Below are 19994 nucleotides of genomic sequence, written 5' to 3'. Positions count from 1 at the left end.
GCCTGTGGTTAGCTAGGATAGGCTCAAGCACCCCCCACTACCCTTGTGAGGGTAAGCTTTTGAGAAAATGAATGTATGCACGTTTTGACAGAGGGAAACTAATATTATCATATGACAAAAGCCTAGGTCGGATTGGAAAATATCGCTAAATGTCGCAAGAGAGCAAAAATATCGGAATTTTTGTCACCTCATCGTGAACGTGGCTTATTCGTTGCCTTTCTCTCCACAGATGTGCGATCGCCATCACGGCCCCGGTTGTCCCGAGGCAGATCGTTCGACGAGAGGAACGTGTCGAAAATTCGCCGTGGCGCCGTTCGGAATGGTCACGACGCACTCATTAATGGAGAACAGGTAAATTGGAAAATAGATAGTTGCAACACAGAGTTGTATTATAGCATTTTTTGAATTGTCATTTATTTTTGCAGTTTAAACCATTTGACAATGGATGGATTTGACAATGGTTCTTCCATTCTAGATGTTCTACCAAGATGGTAGAAGACGTCTTCTGCGGCGCACCATCAGCGTGCCGGCCGAAACGCACTTCAACGAGCTGCGCAGCCAGCCGTCCACTGAGAGCGGTAAGCTTAACTCTTCAATCATTTAATATGCACTCTTAAATATTCAACGCGCTTGGTTATGTCATAGATTAAACCCTCACTGCTGGTGTTCAGCTGTAAGAAATGAGCATTTTCAGAGAGCTTTGCTTTTTTCTTAGTCAAAAGGGTTTTAGCGTTGGTTGCCATTGATGACGATAGGCGACCAATCCATTTTTTTTAAACTGAGACAAACTGGTAACGTAATTTTGGGGTAAAAATTCTTACATACCTAGTTATTCGCCATTTTGGGGAAAATGGTCACTAGAGTGCATGTCTTTTCAAAAGTTATCTTTCTAAAGTTATTATAGATTATGTGCTGTGGTAGTTAGCGTAATTGACAACAATATGTCCAATCCATTTAAACTGATATGTTCACTTCTCTAAGCTAAAAAAAGCTTATTTTTATTAATTTATCGCTTGTTTTAATTCAATTTTAGTCTTAATATATAGTATTTTAACTTTATTTATTGCTCATGGCTTTTCCATTGTTAAAACTCTTTTATTTATTATTTAAACACACACATTGAAATCGTACAAAACTGGCACACATCAATATTCATGCTTTTGTTTGTTTTTGGCAGAAGGAAATATTTTCAAAAAATGTAAAAAGGTTAGCAGCAGAATCTCAGGCCGCTTTGTGCATTGGGTAAATCATATTTACTAGTATTCATGTAATAACCAGTAGAGGGAGACATATAATTCAAAAACAAAAAAGAAAGCCGGTGTGCAGTGGTATTTAGGTTTGTGTGGGTGTTTTTTAACACTACCTAAAAAACCTAATCCATCACGCAACGAAATGCTACTTATGATACAAATTGCATGTGCAAATCTTTTAAATAAAAATAGACACTGGGTGCTAATCAAGGCCAAAAAACTAAGGAAAAGTGTTTGCCCTTCTGCGCACATTGCTCACATACGGGCTCGAATACAAGTCATATTTCCTTGAACAAAAGTACACAATAGAGGAGAAAAATGTAGGAATATGTATGAAGAATTTTTTTTGTCTAAATAATAACTGACTGAGGCTTTTGTGCGTTGGCCTGAATGCAGAAAAAGCAGCATTTTCTCCTTATCTGGCACAAAAAGTAAAGAAAAAAAATTGCTCGACTGAATGATGCATTTGCGCTCATATATCGTCTCTTCCTAACTTAACAATAACATGTTAAAGTTGGCATAAATATGTGAAATATGAATTTGATTATGAAGCATTTATTTTTGGGTGTATTTTTTGAATTTTCTAACCAATCACTCATTGAATAATGACGTCATTCATTTCAAATAATCTGGTAGGCTTTCCCTAACATTGTTTTTCTTTCTGCAAAAAAACTAAGTTTTGTGCAAAAAAAATGAGGGCTATTTGGAACTTTGCAAAAATGAAGATTGTCCGATATAACATCTAATCAATATATAAGGCCGATATATGATTTTTTTTTCTAGAGTGGCTATCAGCAGATATATAGTTATCTATTTTTTATGACGATTAACCAATATGTTGACCTAATAAATGCTCTTTTTCAACCGATAACTAGTAAATACCAGCTTACAAAATTGTGAGGATAACCAGTACATAAAATGAATAAATAAAAATCAGTATCACCTCATCCTGTCAAAATCCCTTATCAATTTACCTCTAATCTTTAGCTATCTTTAGCAATTAGCTATTCATTCTACCCCAAAAGATTCAAAGAATATTTCCCTTAACCGTCCGCCCGGTTCGTGTAATCCAGCAAAAAATGGCCAAAAGTGACACCCCTTTCCTTAAGTTTCCCGGCGGCTAAATTTCCCCGTCGAGGGGAAAAAAATGTGCTGATCGGCATCAGAGTTTCAACCACCGGGCCAAAAACCACAAGCCGCTCGCTCGCTCTCTCTTTCGCTTTCTCTCTCCACCCCCTTACATGGGGAAACCACATCGTTGCCTCCTCCCTCCCTGGTTATTCTCTCACACTGATCCGAGTCGAGTCAGAGCAGTTCAGTCCGCCGACCCCAACCAACCCCCCCAAAAAAACAACGTAAAAGTTACGTTTAGCGGGACATTTGACCCTTTTTGACCATGGATGTGTGAGTTTTGACCATGGAGCCCCAAGTGGATGATCAGCATGGTGAGTGATTGGAATGATACAAAGAATTCAGATCGATCCGTAAGATACTTTTTAGCTCGCGGAAAACTAAGACCGGGATGAAGAAATGATTTATTAGGCTATTTAAGTTGTAATCTCATCATTTCCTCTTGAATAGCTTCAGTAGTTTCAATGCGTTTTCTATCTGGTTGTCATATACGAGAACTAGGGATGTCAACACGATGTGATCGGGAATCGACATTTCCACGGGATGGGAATTTGGGAAAGAAAGATCGGATTTTAAAATGTTTTTGTTGAAGTATGAACTCATTAATTACAATGGATGGCGATTAAAAGTCCAGTTGATTTTAACTGGCAACGACTTTTCAGTTTAAATGACATACATGGCAACCTGTGCCAATTACTTCCCTTATTAACAATTGCAATATTAAACAACAACAACCGTACATATTTACTTTAAAGTTTTTTTCTAACACATATTGGACAAATGTACTTCTACTGTCGCTAATATATTTCAAGTGTGCGTCGCAAGAAGGCTGCGGTGGGCGCAATAATGCCACGCTTCTGCCAACGCTGATTCGTATGCAATGTGTCACTCGTGGGTGTCTGTGTGCGGGTGACGGTGAAAAACTGAGAGCGAGCAAAAGGGGAAGAGGGAAGACGAGGGTGAGAATAGAATTATATGTCCACAAATAAATCCTGTGGCAACAGTGTCATATTTTCTCTTTTTTAGCCCCCCTTTATCTTCTGACACCCCGAATGTTTGGGGCTCAACTGGGTCATTAAGAACGGGAGGGGGAAGCAATTAAAGTTGGCTTAAACTAGACCTGAAAAATTGTTTCAATCTCCTGAGATGACGGATTCAATGAGAAGTTCGACAAAGACAGCTATGTTCTTCTGCACCTGCTAAGTATGCAGTTTTTTTTTTTTAGGGTATAGATATCGGAAAAACTGTTATGTTAACAAATGCCAATTTAGCCTGTTGTTCGAGATTGTGGATTATTGTTACTTTAATGTATTCTTGTTCTTGGGTTACGATAGAAAGAAACAAATGCGACTTATACTCCAGTGCGACTTATATATTGTGTTTATCTCTTTGTTGTGTATTCTTGGACTAGTGCGACTTATACTACGAAAAATACGGTGTGTATTTGCGTTGCCGCAAATGAGAGTTCTGCTGATGTTGGACATTTTCCTGCACCTAGCCTATGTTTTGAAGCCAGTGCGACTTATATATTGTGTTTTTCTCTTTGTTGTGTTTTGCTGGGCTGGTGCTACTTATACTCCGAAAAATACGGTGTGTTTTTGAGTTGCCACGAGTGACATTTCTGCTGATGCTGGATATTTTCCTGCACAAAGCCTATATTTTGAAGCCAGTGCGACTTATATGTTGTGTTTTTCTATTCGTTGTGTTTTCTTGGGCTGGTGCGACTTTTAGTCCGAAAAATACTGCATGTTTTTGAGTTGCCGCGAGTATGATTTCTGCTGATTCTAGCCATTTTCTTGCACTTAGCCGTTGTTTTGAAGCCAGTGCGACTTATATATTGTTTTTCTCTTCCTTTTGTTTTCTTGACCTGGTGTGACTTATATACAGAATTATACGGCAAGTTTTTGAGTTGCCACGAGTGAAGTTTCTGCTGATTTTAGACATCTTCCTGCACTTAGTCTATGTTTGGAAGCCAGTGCCAGTTATATATTGTGTTTTTTTCTTTGCTGTGTTTTTTCTGGGCTGGTGCGACTTATACTCCGAAAAATACAGCATTTTTTTGTTGCTGCGAGTGAGATTTTTGCTGATTCTAGACATTTTCTTGCTCTTAGCCTATGTTTTTAGCAGCGTATTGCTTCAGGCTCTCCCGTCCCCACTTGGACGCCACTCCCATCCATCCATTCATCAATTTTGTTCGGGAACTAACGGGAATCCTGTGAGGTGTGTTACTCCTTACAGGCATGCTTGCGTTGATGCTTCGGGGGGGAAAAGGTCATAGAACAGATTTGGGGGCGACAAAAGAACACCTTTTGTTCACGCGGCCGCACTTTCGTTTGAACTTTTCAGATTTTCCCAGATTTCATCCAGATGTACCCGCTGGTTTCAAAGCGCCGTCGGCACTTTTTCTCTGAGATTGTGCCAAGGAAGAATGCGCGTGGCTTTTTATACGAGCGTGGCCTCGCTTGTTTTGTCATGTGCTAACCATCTACCAGTTTACTGCCGCGTGGAACGGGGCGTGTGTATTTTAAGGAGCCGGCCTGTCGTTTTTGTATGTTTTTTTGTTTTTTTTTTAAAGCTGTAATCTGCTTTTAAAAGAGGGAAGACCATTTTGTGGCAGGCCGCAGAGTTAAATATAGCCTAGCGAACCCGGGAGTCGTGAACTTTGTGAGGTCATAATCATTGCCGTCAATTTTAATTCATCAAAACCTACACTTTACAGCCCTTATTTTTTCTGTCATAAAGTGAAAGATCACTGATGACAATGAATAATCACGTTTCAATCCCATTGAAGCGGATCAATGGAGGAATGCAGGGGTGTGTAGACTTTTAGATCCCATTGACATCCCTGCCATGTGTCATTGTTACATTTTATTTGCATTTTCACAGCTGAGAGTGTTATGTAAATGTGTCAAACCCACACAGAGAATATTGTGTGCCAGGGTTCTGAGAAACTGATGTGAGATTTTATTTTATTTTTAAAAAAGGCTGTGAAAAGCCAAGCAAGCAACAGTTCATTCCAGTTAGAATGCATTCAATCAAATCCATATTCACATGAAAGTAGGACAATTTTTAGGCTCTTCCTATTCCATATTTTTTGTTAGGTCCGGTAAAATAATATCTATATATATTTCTAAAATATTTTCTTCCTGAAGTTAGCCCTAAAATGTGCTATCTTAATTTCGAATCAGGGATTTTTTTTATTTGTTAATAACATTATATAAAAGTTGTAATTATTCAGACAAAATAACAACAATTAGAATCACATTTTGGTTCATGTAAGATACACTCGTGTTAATATTGTTTATGTTAAATAACCCCAAATGTGATATGCATATGAATGCCACATTAAAAAGTTACATTTTTTAATTAATTTATTTATTTTTACTTATCAAATTAGTCACTTGAAAAATTAACAACGATACAAAAAAGCAGGAAGAGACTGATAATAAGACAAATATAATGGAGCACTGTATGAAAATAATATGTAATATGTATAAAACAGCCAAATAAATTAAACCGTCATTTCACACCTGAATTACACTGACAAATCACTTGAGTTATTTTTTTTCTAGAGATATAAAAATAATAAGAGACAAAAAAGTGCCATCACAGTAACCAAGCCATCGTCCAATGAGTTGTGTCCAATTTAGCAATCAATCACATTAGACGGATTCCGAGCTCGTTACTTTTCCCACACCTTCTCAGGCGTGACAAAAGCAACGAGTGTGCGACAAGCGCTGCGGGATTAGGGGCAGGGCGAGGGGGGAGCGAGGACGGGCGAGGATGGGCGAGGAGGGGCGAAAAGGGGCGTGCCCGCCAACTCCGCCGCTACACTTTTGTGGCTTTTTGTAATTCTATAGGCTGCATACCACAACGTATTTGCTCACCACTGCGGCAGCCTTTTGTGGCTCTGCAGCTTTAAACTTTTTGCCCCTTGGGGTTTATTTTTCAAGTTATTTTTATATTGATTCATTTTTAAAAAAATAATAATTTTGGCGTCATATACTGTTTTTCAAATTTAGAGCATGCAACGTTCATCTGAATAATTCTAATTATAACAAATGACCCAAATCTTAGCAATCATACTCTTCATTTAAATTTTAAAAAAAATGATCATTTATTTTTCCTTATGCTTATCTTTTTAATTTAATCATCAATGTTTTAAAATGAAAGTTCCACATGAAGTGTTTTTTTGTCCGTAATAATGAAAATATTAACAACCACAACAATTTATAAGGCATTTCAAGATATTTTCTAACATATTTTCATCATCGTTTGTTAAGTTAAATTTCATTTCCTTCATAATAATAATAAAAATAATATACAACGTATTTACAATGTATTATACGTTACAATAGATTCTATTTTTTTGCTGTCATTGACAGTAATTCCTAATCCTAATTTTGTGCACAATATTTTTCAAATAACACTATTTGGTTGCCTGGCTGAATCACACATGATAAAAATAATAGGTATAAATGATCATTTCCATTTCATGATTATTAGTTAGTTTGCAAAAATGTTTAGGAGGTGCCATTTTGCTTGTAATTGTACACCGTGATGAGCCAATTCTATAGCCTTGAGGCTTTTGAGGAGTGTTACTGAATAGTGTGATGAAGTGTCATGTGAAGTGAAGAGGGCGGGGGTGCATTGAGAAGCTTGTTGTTGCTTCTGTTGTCACTGCCTTCAACAAATGTTCGGCTTGACAAATGTCTGAAGAAAACATCACGATTCTCCAAAAGAGAGGAGTGGGAATATAAAAAAAAGTAGGAAAAAAAAGACAAAACTAAAACTATAAAAGAATCCGCTTAATAAAATTGATTTCAATTACATATACCATTAACATTTTCCCCTTAACAGGCCATATATTTATGACCAACCTTAAATGATGTAAACACAACAATTAAACCTATAGTTGAAAAAACAGAAGGCAGTAAAAACTTGACATATAATACTATATTTTAAAAAAAGTTTAATGATTTTAAAATGTGAAAACAATGTGTTAAATAGCTTAAACAAAAAAAACATTTCATTTGTTAATTAATTTCTTTGAGCCACACAAAATGATGTTGTAGCGTTAGTTGAATAATACAAAATAATTCATATTTTGCCTCCTTGTTAATTGACAGTTGGATGGATTATAATCCGTTGGTCTCGGTAGATAGATTATAAATTATAAATTCACCAAGATAAACTTATCAGTAACTTGTAGCCAACTTTTAAACACAGCTATGACGCCACGTTATCATTTTGATCCACGATATAAGTTTGTTTTAGTTCTGTGATGGGGTGAGTGTTTCTGCTTGGCCCCGCGGTTTTTCACTCCAGCCGCAACAAAGCCTCCCATTGGCTGGACGCCGGTGTTGGAATTTGGCTGGCAACTCCTCCTCCTCCTGCTCCTTTAGCCCCGAGGAACGACACGACGTTCCCTCTACCTTCTTTCAACAATAAGGGAGGGACGAGGGGGGGCTTACTGAATGGTTTTACTTCCTAACCGAAATCAGCAAGGACCCAAAGAAAGGAACAAGACGCTCCCGCTTTGTGAGAAAGTGTGTAGGAGGAGGAGGTGGTAGTGGTGGAATGGTAGAGGGGGGCAGGGAGGGCGAGCCCTGCAGGAGTCCTCAGTCCGGACACACATGCACTCTCTCTCTTTCACACACTCTACCACACGGCAGAGGAGTCGCTCGCTTGGTCAACTCACGGCGAGGAGTCTGCATGAGGGGCAAAAGGGACCAGAAGGAGACAAAAATCCCATCCGGAGCTCCGATTCGTTGCCCGGCTTGGGATTTCGTCCTCGGGATGAGACCGTGAGGTAAGGTGAAAACCTCCCACGGGTCTGGCGCCGTCATCTTTTCCCCCGCCGCTGACGTGTGTTTACATGTCACACGCAGGGCGAGAAAATCCGTACGGGACTTAAGACTGGAAGTTACTTTTCGCGTTCCGTGGCGTGAAGTTTTTTGTGCGGTTGGTGGCCGTAGTAAGTGTCTGTGAATGCGTGTCTGGGGGCATTGTTGTCCTATTATTAGAGCACCGGCAGCTGTGGGGAAGGAAGTAAGGCAGAGAAGAGGGATTACCGTTGGGGAGGGGGTGGAAGAAAGGGGGTGAGCAAGGGGGTGGTCCGCAGTTGGGACTGGGTTTTTGGGATATGCTCCCGAAATTGGGGAGAGTCAGAATGGAAGTCGAGATTTGGTGGTTGGAATCGAAGCTAGGTTTGGCAGATTTAGGATGTTAGAGTGGGTCGTGGTCTTCATCAAACAAACCAAGTTTATCACTTGAAACGTGCAACTGGGGTTGCTTTGTGTCATAAGCAACTGGGGTTGCTTTGTGTCAGAACTGTTAACGTTTGACGAATTGTTCGAGTGAGTTCCATCTGAAAGGTGTAGCAAATAAATGTCAATTGTATGTTACGCCCCTTACTGCAAACATAGTGAAAGGACTGACAAAGTTTGAAAGGACTCTGAATCATTCGTCTAGTTAAGTCGTAGAATACCCGTTTGTGTCGATAGCTAATGTCATTGTGATGGGATTTGGACAGGTCCTTACGTTCAAGGGTCTTAGTCCGAGTCCACCTATTGAAATACTTCACCGGCTCTCAGACTTGATTGCCAAAAGACTCCGTTTTGGTTTCTGTTTTGAAGTCAACTTGGTCTCAGTGGTTTCTGCCTTTAGGCAAGTTTTGCAACAATCCTTTTTGCTTGGGGGCGTGTTCCGAAAATGGATACGATATACCTTCATCTCCAAAGTTTTCAGCTTTGCCTCGTCTTTCTGATCTCAACGCTAGCGGTAAGGGTCAAGATCTCTTTGTCATTTAATGTAGTATGTCGTAAGTCTTTAAATTCCTGAGTTGACTTGTTGAACTACTTGTACCAAAGCTTGATGACGACTTGACAGCTGCGATGTTGGCGTCACTCGTGTATGCAATCAAACCTTTCGTTGACTTGTTTGTGCAATGATTCGAAAAGTCGTGAACGGGGAACACTGTTTGCCCAGTCCTAGATAACTTGTGTCAATAGACGAATTTGAAAAAGTTGGAGTATTTAATAGGCCGTTGGGGAGAAGGTGACATAGCGTCGCTCCCTCTTCGGCCCCCCCGTCCACCTCACAGCCACCTCAGTGTTTCTCGTCGAGGAGGTCTGGCCTCGTTTTCCTCAGATTTCTTTCCAGGTTTTGACGAGCGCTTGTGTAATTAACCACTCGTAAATCCGGAGGCAAGTGAGGGTGTCTGACAACAGTATTTGGCAAAAGCACGTCGTGGAAGGGCGGCGTTTGTAGAGGCGTCAGGCGATCGCGTGCAAAGCATGTCTCGCCGAAGACTTTGCATCTAGAAGTTGCTATAATTCGGTTTTCCCACTTTTTTTCGCCGTATCAAATGACTTTAGCGGTTCTTATTTTCAGGGCCTTGTTTTGGCTAAAACACGATAACATGCCAGACGACAATGAAGACTTTTGTCTGAGTGGGAGCTGTTTTTAGGAGCTCACTGCCTGGTCGTGGTCAGGAAATGGAGATCAGGTCAGAAGCAAATGAATCAACAGTTTTAGGGGGGTTCACCAGACTTACTTGTCACTTTGGCGTTCGTTTTAGACTGATGTTGTGCTATTGGATCAATGAGGTGGGTTGCCAGGATTGTACGGGAAAGGAAAGGACAGACGTTGGGGTGGAAGCCAAACAGAAAACAGGAAAGAAGGGAACATAAACTCCGCTCCCTGAAGTTCCTCATTCTCCCAACAAACTTACCTCACTTCCCGTCAGGTGACCAGACAACAAGGGCGGTATTAAAAAATATGCAAAAAACTGGAAAAACCTTTCAGTGAACTCTTTTATGATTAAATCCTTACCTGGAATTGATGATGACATCCATTTTGAACTCATTAGCTGCTAGTCTTCCCAATTAAAAAAAGCTAGGACAGCTATTGTGATGATTGGCAGTGGATATTTTATTTGTTTTTTTATTGCTAATTGGGTGTGCGATTGCACTTTTACTGGCTAGAGACCACTTAAAATGCACATGGCCATTTAGCAAATTACGTCTATTGATTTTTGTCCACAATGGAGCCTCTGTTGCTGCATGAGAAATGAGGAATTCCTCAAATTCCGACATTAGAATGCAGAGTATTACTCAATACAGTGAGTGGACATCCAAATCCACTATAATGCGACGCCAGTCTTTTTTGCATCAATGTCAACCTTGTTGTGATGAAAATCTTGCTATTATGCAAGACTAGTTGAAAGTACGACATTCAATAAATATGATAAATAATGTGCTCATAGTACTTTGCCAAGATGTCAGAATGTTTGTAGCATTTTTACAAATATCCGCAGAAATTCCCCAACTCAGTTAATTATTTCTTCCATCTGTAATATTGTACACATTATTTATTTATTTTATTGATATACTACATTGATTTAAGTTAACATTAGCCTGGTAATGTTGAGGTATTTTCCGATCTTAGCGTATTTCTATTTGCAAAACGGTCATATTAGTTGCGTGAGATTACGAGTTTATGGTCAAAAAACAGGAAGATTTTGATCAAGTTAAAAAAAAATCGGTTAAGGTGATTATTTGAGGAAAAAGCCAAGTTTCTGTCATTTGGATGGTGACGCAAATGCATGGCAGGGGACTAAACTGGTGACATAATGAAGGCTGTGATCGCATATGTCCTTGAAACAACTTAAAAAAATGACGTCAAATGGCAATGAAAATAATTGTTTCCAGTTTGCATCAATTAATCAACCGGCTTAAAGTGGCAAACTCATTTTTCTGCACCGGCTCAGATTTAAACTCATTTCAATCATTAATTCTAACTCCAAAATATATCGCTCCAAATCTTTCTCCCCATTTTAAAGCAAGACTTTCTCTTTCTTCTTCTTTTTGCTCCCTCCTCTTTAGCCACGATGTCGTCTGCCAGGGGCGGGGGGGATTTACAAGGCACTTGGCTGCTAGATTAAAAAGGAACAGGATTACCAGGAGGAGGCGGAGGATGGCGGCTTTTATTTTTAAAGCGTGTACGAACATGCGTGAGCTCTCCGTGGGGATCAATGAGGTCTCGGCTCATCTGATTGGAGCAGAGATGCGCTATTGTCATCTTGTTGCACGTGTCACGTGTTGGTTTGATTGAAACACATTTGTAAGCATTCTCAATGTAATCCAGACATTGTGATGCGGTTGGTTTGCATGTGACTGACTTTGATTACATCTATTCAATAGTCAGCGAACTGTAGAGAATGCCTCCCATTTTTGCAGTTATTTGTGCATCGTAATGACATTTTGGTGGGCTTTTTAACTCCCCTGCAAAATCTCTCATTGCCATTACCAGCCATCCAAATTACTTTATTTTTGGGGGAATTAAAAAAAGCGTATATTTCTAGAGATTTAAAAATATAGTATCTACTATATATTCACCTGGACTAAACAGAATTAATTAATTATAAAAGTTTCTTACTTGCTAACTTCCTAATTCTCAAATTTCTTAAAATAGCCTAAAGATATTTCTTTAAAAATAAAGAATCTACATTTTTCAATGTTTCAATTGGTGGAATTTTTAAAATTCTAACTTTTAGATGACTAAAAAAAATGAAATTGAAGCTTTTTAGCAACGCAAGATGAAAATCTAATCAAACATTTCGAAATCTATTGCTAACATGACACCAAAAAAGCATAATGTTGCATTTCAGACATTTTTTTTTAAGCCACCGAGTCAAACTGACCCACATTTTGGGTTTTACGCAGTTAATGACATACAAACCATGTTTGACCTTAATTTTCTATATATTGCTGCTTTTGGTTAAACATTCCCATTTATCACTTGCCACAAAACATTTAATCTTAATAATATAATACAATTTAATTGTTATTTTTTCCTCTCTGATGGTTGGTGGGGAATTTAGGCATTGGTTAAAATGACCCAGGAACCTTTATATTATTGTTGCTGCGAAAAAGAAGCAAACAGGAGGCAGCTTAATGGTTAAGATTAGAAAAGCCCACCAAGGAGGGAGCGGAAAAGTAATGCCGGGTTACCATTCAGTGATCTTGAGCTTAACGCTTTAATCCTCCTGCGGCCATTCTGTCATTTTTGCATTCGACCAAAATTTATCATGGACGATTAGGATGGGCTTGCAGTCAATCAAATATCCTTTTAGGATCCATGTTTTCACAATTAGAATCTACTAAGTCCATTGGAGAAGAATCAGTTGTGCAATCCCAGCTTTTCCACAAGGGGGAAGTAGGAGACTGCATTCTTTATGCTAATTCATCGTGGTTGTGTTGTCAGGCATACTTTCGATTAAGGTTGTCAGACTTGTTGTTTTTGGTCCTTCCATTGGGGTGCCCAAACCACATATTTTCAACTTTTCACTCATCGATTCGCAAATAATCGGCATCTATTTTGTTAGTCAATTAAATAATTGTTGACCTCGAAATTGGTAGTTTGTTTTGGCTGTAAATTGCATTTTTTTCCTCACTTTTAATCCTTGAGAATTTGCGGGTCTACTTTAGTAACTCTCCAAAACTTGGGTTTTCCAGGGTTTTAAAAAGTGACGTCTTATTTATTTTTAAATTCCAAGAAATTGCAAACTGCAAACTATTTTTCTCTTGTATTTCGATTTTGCTCACTCACAATATTCAATTGACAAAAGGGAAGGTGGGATCATTAAACGTTCATTCGCCCAGTCAAAATCGACGTCAATAGCAATCACTTAACAGTCTTGATTAATAAAACACTCACCATTTTGGTCAAAATTCTGCAGGCCAACCACACACATTGATAATATACTTTTTTTAAAGTTTTTTTGTCCAGTAAAAGCTGGTAAACAGTGTTTTGGAGCCGAAAGAGTTTGATGAATCCTGTCCCAAATGATTCATCGCTTGCTGGAAATTTTCAGGAACCCTGCACCAAAAGCGCTACTGGTCATTTACTGCAGTTTCCTTATCATGTTTCTACTTCCAGCCGGTCGATGGCTGAATAAACAATAGCAAGCCCATTTTGCGAAAGGCTTACTTATTGATACAGGGACAATAGAGCTGAGTGTTGGCGATCGATACGGCTCGCTTATTTATTTATTTTTAAATAAGATCTCTATCCGTTCGTGGTAAGACCACCATTTACATTATCCTGTGAGTAGGAAAACAAACCTTCCTAATTACAGATTAGTTGGAGTTAAACCCAGTGTGAAAACTCCAGGAAGTAGAACTTCATCAAATTGATGCATAGCGTGTTTGTGTGTAGATGTAGTGGGCCAGTTTAAGGGTGTTGTGGATTATCTTGTAGAAATGAAGTCCAAATTCTGGAAAATAGCAAGCCGCTCTAAAGCAAAGCAGAATTTAGGGGAATTGTGATATTCATTCATCCCAATAATTCCAGTTAGGTTCATCCAAAATAAGAAAAGACTACAATCCCGAAACCTGTGATGCGTGAGGGATTACTGTAAAATGAGAACAGGATTTGCCAGTTGTTTGAAGGGGACCTGTGAACTACTGTCGAGCTCCATTTCAGTTGAACTTTGACCTCATCTATTATTTTGTCTTGTTTTTTGGTTTAGCAGTAATCACAATGTGTTGACCAGGCAAATAGTGGCTTTGGGTGTAATAGTGCTTAACCGATCTCATGGATTTCCAGGCGCTTTCCTCTTCTTTTCAAGGCAAACTTGTTCCTCTTCTTCATTGAAGAAACATGACCTGATGGACATGAAAGCGCCCCTGAGCAAAACCAGTCGCCATTCAACCCGGTAACCAACCCGTTTTACGCCCATGCGGAAAAGCACGCTGTTCTTTGATACCTCGTGTTGTGTCTTTGATGTCTTTATCTGCACTTGTTTGCTTTTTGTTCGCCAGCTGCTACGCTCTACAGCGGCTTTTTTATGTACTTTCACTGTGCCACAATGGGATCTTTCTATGTTGTATCCAACAGGAAACACTGTCTTTTTTTGTCCTTTTTTCGCGATAAAATTCCTTCGGCCTAAAACACTGGGAAGCTTTCCTGCTCGCCAGGATACACGCTCACACACGCGGTATTCCGGACTGCACGGATCATGTTGTGGGAAACTTTTTTTTTTTGGGAGAGTAGAGGGGGTGGGAGTGTTTTTAAAGGTGGAGCTGTGTGGACAGGCAGGACCGACCTAGGCAGTTTGCAATCTCCTCACTCTTCCCTGTGGAATGTTGGGACAATGGAAGAGTTTGAGAACAGGAGCGCTTTTTTATTAGAACTTTGGACTTGAGGATTTGAATTTGTAGCAAGCGCTCGGCAGTAGCGGCAAAAAGATGGCCGGAATTACGAGGAAGGGATCTGGAAGACGGTCGTACTACTACAGATTCCTGGGCAAGTCACGATTGCAGCGACAGCGTAGTCGATCCCGCAGTCGAACCCGGACGGCTGCGAGCAAGGGTAATAAACGCCGCTTAGTAAATAACTGACAATTACAGGTCGTCGGTTGCATTGATTTTTGACGGTTGCATACCTGTCAACCTCTGCCGATAACTGCCCTTATAAATTATTATGATTCCCCTTACAAACCCCCCAAAAACCTTACAAACGAGTGTTTGTAAGGTTTTTTGGGGGTTTGTAAGGAATCATAATCATTTATAAGGGCAGTTATCGGCAGAGGTTGACAGGTATGCGGTTGTCACTCGAGTAAAGTAGTCGTAAAAGTACAGATGCGTGGATTACAAAGACTGGTGAATGTGTGTAACAGCCATTGTGATAATAGTGCATGTCGTATTGGGAAAACATCAGTGGCGTGTTGTTGTTTGAGTGTTGGCTAAAACCAACTTTTGTTGGGGAAAATGTTGTTTCGCCGTCTGTTGTTGTTCTGGTGGATGTTCCTCCGTCAACAACATATTGCAAGGCAGGACATCTGTAGCCCAATGTTGCTCTGCACTGTTTGTTTTATGGAATAGCCACAAGGCATTTTGTGTTGTTTACTTAATTTGCTGCGTGTGAGAGCTCATTATAGTACAGTAAATGTGCCTACGGAAAACAAATAGTACAATTACAGCCCGAGTAATGTTTCTGATGCAATAAGTTGCGGGTATTCACTTTACAAGCAGAATTTGTCTCATAAATAGTGAAATGCTTTGGCTATTCCCACTTGTAAACAGAAATCATTTTTAGCTTTTTCGTAAAACTTTTGGATCCAAACACCAATATAGCAATAGTTCCAAGAAGATTTAGTAAAATAATTTGGATGGACTGATTTCAAAGCACACATGATCATTTTCTTGTCTGTAGTTGAGGTCAGTTTGCCATTGGCATTCGCACGCTGATGCTAGATCCATGTCGTCGTGGCAACAGTTGACAGACCATTGCTCGGGGTCAAACTGCCTATTGGAGGAGAAGGGGGAAGGGTTGGCATGTTTGCCCCTTTTGCCTTGGAAGGTTTCAAGCTTTTATCGAATAATTTTGTTTAAAAGATGGCATTTTTCAACGACGATTGCACATGATGGGAGCTTGTTGACAGAAGGAATTCATTCCTAGCAGAATATTGTCGTCAAGAAACGAGCATTTGTACGTAGATAGGAGATTAATGCCATTAATCATGCCAATGGTTCATCAGAACTATCTTGGATTTTCATGAAAAAGTACAAAATCAAGGGTGTTTTTAAGTGTTGGTGAATGAAAGAAACGTCGCTTTTACGGCTAAAGGCGATCATCCGTTTAGAAAAATATCCTTTTCTTTATCTTAGACTGCCATTAGTGTATTAAATGGTCTTGCAGGCACCTCTTGACATGCTCATTGTCATGTGAGCTCATTGTTTTGTTTTGTGTGTGGATGGAAACTCTGCTATCAGTCGGCTCCATTTCCCCTTTCTGTCTGGCCACTTTGGTAATATTTGCATAGGAAAAGACAGTAAAAAAATGGCTTCAAGAACAAAAGCCCAAATTGTAATACTATATCTGGTTGATTGAATCAGGATTTTTTGCTGCTTGCTTGCTGTGAGTCAGTAAATTCAACCGACCATCCTTCTTTCCTGGTATTTTGGCGCTTAAGCCTTCGCTAAATGACGGAGAAGGTCCAGATGACTCGATGCTTCTTCTGTGCTTGGCAATAAAGGAGACAGGTGGAGGCTGATCCTGCCTGTAATCCATAAATATGGACTCAGAATACACAGACGTGCTTCCGATCATGACGCATTTTCTGTAATCATGAACCTCCTTAGGCTAAAATCCACCACTTCTTCTAGCGTCTGAAAAAATATCGAGTCTTGGACCTAATTCTGGTGTTTAATGTGAATTCCTGTGAATGTGCTCAGTAGCTCAAATCAGTAAATAACTAACTACATGCATGTCAACCTCGGCCAATCTCCTTATTAATGATTGAAATTCCCCTTATTAATCGATTAAAAAAACGTACAAATGCAACGTGTTACATATTTACTCACAATTACAAGTCTAAAATTCTCTCCAAAGTCGACAGGGTGCTCAATCAGTATGAACTAAAGTCAAGATTCTGTAGATGTCGCTGTATGACGCTGTATTGCTTGCTGACGCACTATATTTATATAGTGAAAAGGGGAATGCGCATATCATGCTTAAAGCATGACAATATTAGCCGTTGACGTTTTATTTTGCTACCAGTGACCGAGACAATCCGGATTAGAGCCAAAATTGGTAAAACGAGATCTTTTTTACAATAAACGTACTTTTAAAAAATCCCGTACAAAAGTTGTTATTCGATGTACGCAATTTGAAATGATCAAAAAACTTATAAAATACAGGAAAAATGTACAAGTGGACAAGTATGTAACTACGACCAAACCATAGTTTTTTATTGTTTTTTTCCACCAGCGTGACTTTTAAAATGAATCCTTAACACCATACTATTAAATTATGTCGACGCGTAGTCTTCAGTCAGTGATTCAATACAAATGAGTTATTATCTACCAGCCTCAAACAAAAACTTCAAATATCAGACCCAAAAAGTTCATCCCTTTAACTCAGAAATTCAGCACTCACTCAACCAATGGAGTCTTGTCATCTAGCGTCGACTGTGTTTTAATGGACAAGTCTTTCCCTTCTTTTTCATCCTATTGTCTTACGTAACTCATAAATCTCTACGGTCAAGGGTTCAATTTGTCATCGGGAACACAAAGAAATCTATTTTCCACTCACATGATCGTGTTTTTCTTTTTTAAAATGGCCGCGAGCGTCAAAGCGGGACCAAAGCGTGCCCGAAATAAGCGCTACTTGTCTGACGAGCTCCATTACACGGATCACCGTTCAAGCGACGAGTTGCTAACGAGAGCGGCCAAATCGCATCGCATTGCATTGTTCCGTGCTTGACATTAATTCGAGACATTTCAATTCAAGAGACGACGCGCAAAACCATCGAGGCGGGTCGTCTCGCGCCTGAAGGGTGGGCAGGAATGGGGGGTGTAAGGAATCTAGCTGACAGCGGTTTGATTGTTTTATTTTAGTTTTCCAACCACGCATCCCTTGGGCCGCCCGTAGACGATCTAAACAACACGGCTAAGTTTTGTCACTTTTTCAAGTCATTCTGTCAGGTGGACTGATGTGGAAATATGTTGCTGTTTTGGTCAACTCATACTTCTTTATCACCGCATCAGGTGGTGTAAAACAGGGGTGTTCAAACTTTTTTTTTTCCTGGAGGCCGCTTTTCGAACATTTTCAGGATGCAAGGTCCAACTTTGCTGTCACTCACAGTGAAACGTGATTACGCAATGCCAGTGTTCACAGTTTAAATGGATGTGGTGTCTACAATTATCAATGGCAGGGCTACAGGCAGTACTACGATATTGTAAAATTAATAATGGGAATTCTAGAATTCTATGCGGTTTTGTACATTGATTTAAACAGGTTAAATCTGAAAAAAGGAAAAAATTAAACTGAACAAAACTAATTTGGACACTTATGTTCTATGCAGTAGAACACGTGTCAAAGTGGCGGCCCGGGGCCAAATCTGGCCCGCCGCATCATTTTGTGTGGCCCGGGAAAGTGTGCCGACTTTCTGTTTTAGGATCAAAATAAAATGAAGAGTATAGATGTATATTAAATTTCCTGATTTTCCCTCTTTTAAATCAATAATTGTCATTTTTTAATCATTTTTTTCTGTTTTTAGTTCAAAAATCATTTTGTAAAATCTAAAAATATATTTAAATAAAAGCTCAAATAAACATTGTTTCAGATCTATAAAAAAACTGAATATTCAGGGATTTTAATCCAGTTCTTTTAATCCGTTTATTTAAAAAAAATCTAAATATTATATCTAAAATGGTCCGGCCCACGTGAAATCAAGTTGACTTTAAAGCGGCCCGCGAACCAATCCGAATCTGACACCCCTGCAGTCGAAGATATAAATTTCATACCTGCCAACTTATACATTTTCCTGTATTTTATATGTTTTTTATCATTTCAAATTGTGTAGGCCGTATAACAACTTTTGTACGGGAAGAATTTTTAGTACAAATTTTTATCGCTGAATAACGGGAATTGCAATCATTAATTAGGGGAGCAATTGGCCGAAGTTGACAGGTGTGAAATTTGGAACTAATAATTAAGAGAATATGAAAATGGAATGAATTATTACGAATGAACGAAAACTCAAATGAAGCCAAATTGGTACTTAGTTGATACAAAACTTAAATTTTGAGGAATATCGCTCCAAAGGATTTTTTTCTGCACCCCAGATCATTGTCCTGAAAAAAAACATAACCCAACGGGGATGCTTTGAACGTGTTTTATCAGTTCAGGCATAAAAAAAAACTGAAGTAATACGGAGAAAAGCTTAGTCACTGCAGAGTGTCTATTTAAAGATGTATCTTAAGATCCAAGTCTAACAACTTCAAAGCGTGCATGTCTGTATTCCTGTCATAACACAAGACTCCTCATTCTGCTTGCATTTTTTTTTGGTCCTAAGGGTGTCGGTTTCCGTCATTGCAAAGAATCCCAGTTCAGACCTTGTTGTTCATTATCTTCTGGTATGTTTTTTTCTTCATATAGCGTGCAACCATCTTTTTTTTCCCAGCATTTCAGCCTTGAAATTTTGCCTTCTTTTGCTCTAAATTTAGTCTTTTTCCCGTTTTTTTGTTTTCCCCCGTGAGACGGGACAGCTGTCGTTGGTTAGAAGCAGAAAATGGCTATGTAAATACAAAAAAAAAGTCAAAAACAGGACATAAAAACCTGTTTATGCAAATGATGTTAGCATTTTCAAATTTGGTTAAATTTAAATAAGTACTCCATTCAAGTGCAAAACATTTTAATTTTGGGGGGATGATGAAACATGTCAAATATTTTTAAGAATAAAAAGAATCAAATACATTTTGAAACAGTTAAATATAAGAAATACATGTTTTTGTTGCAGAGGAAGCAAGAAAATAAAACCTAATAGAAATAAGGGATTTTATGAAATGACAAAAAAGTTATCTACATGTCATATTCACACATTTCTTATACATAAATTGTAAACTTAATTTAAAAAAAGTTGCATTCTAATTTTTAATGTTAAGGAAATTCTGTTTATATACTGTAATTTTTCAGTTTTTTGGTATACAGCTAAGATCATATTAGTAGTCGCAGAATACTTGGTAAAAAAACCCATTTATATTAAACATGGACGTTAATGGCTGTCGAAGGCAGCCGTGAAAAGCAACAGGCATCTTCAAC

The 19994-nt window shown here is 38.9% G+C and overlaps 1 protein-coding gene across 9 annotated transcripts in view; it reads left to right on the top strand.

Moving 5' to 3' along the window:
- Window positions 1-287: 287 nt before the first annotated feature.
- The window catches only part of dab2ipb (DAB2 interacting protein b), a 59992-nt gene continuing 40285 nt past the window's right edge, over window positions 288-19994 (top strand). For 3 of the 9 annotated variants that reach the window (XM_077623364.1, XM_077623369.1, XM_077623363.1), the window contains exon 1: window positions 14527-14759. In XM_077623364.1, coding sequence (XP_077479490.1) covers window positions 14636-14759 — 124 coding nt within the window. In that variant the 5' untranslated portion in view covers window positions 14527-14635. Of the gene's footprint in view, window positions 352-475; window positions 579-2557; window positions 2696-7956; window positions 8194-14526; window positions 14760-19994 lie in introns of those variants that run through there. The other 6 variants (XM_077623366.1, XM_077623365.1, XM_077623368.1 and 3 more) reach the window with 3 other exon arrangements.

This window comes from Stigmatopora argus, chromosome 16, assembly GCF_051989625.1.
Source record: "Stigmatopora argus isolate UIUO_Sarg chromosome 16, RoL_Sarg_1.0, whole genome shotgun sequence".
Classification (NCBI taxonomy): domain Eukaryota; kingdom Metazoa; phylum Chordata; class Actinopteri; order Syngnathiformes; family Syngnathidae; genus Stigmatopora; species Stigmatopora argus.
The sequence above is the reverse complement of the archived record's forward strand: the minus strand, read 5'-3'. Positions and strand labels throughout refer to the sequence as shown.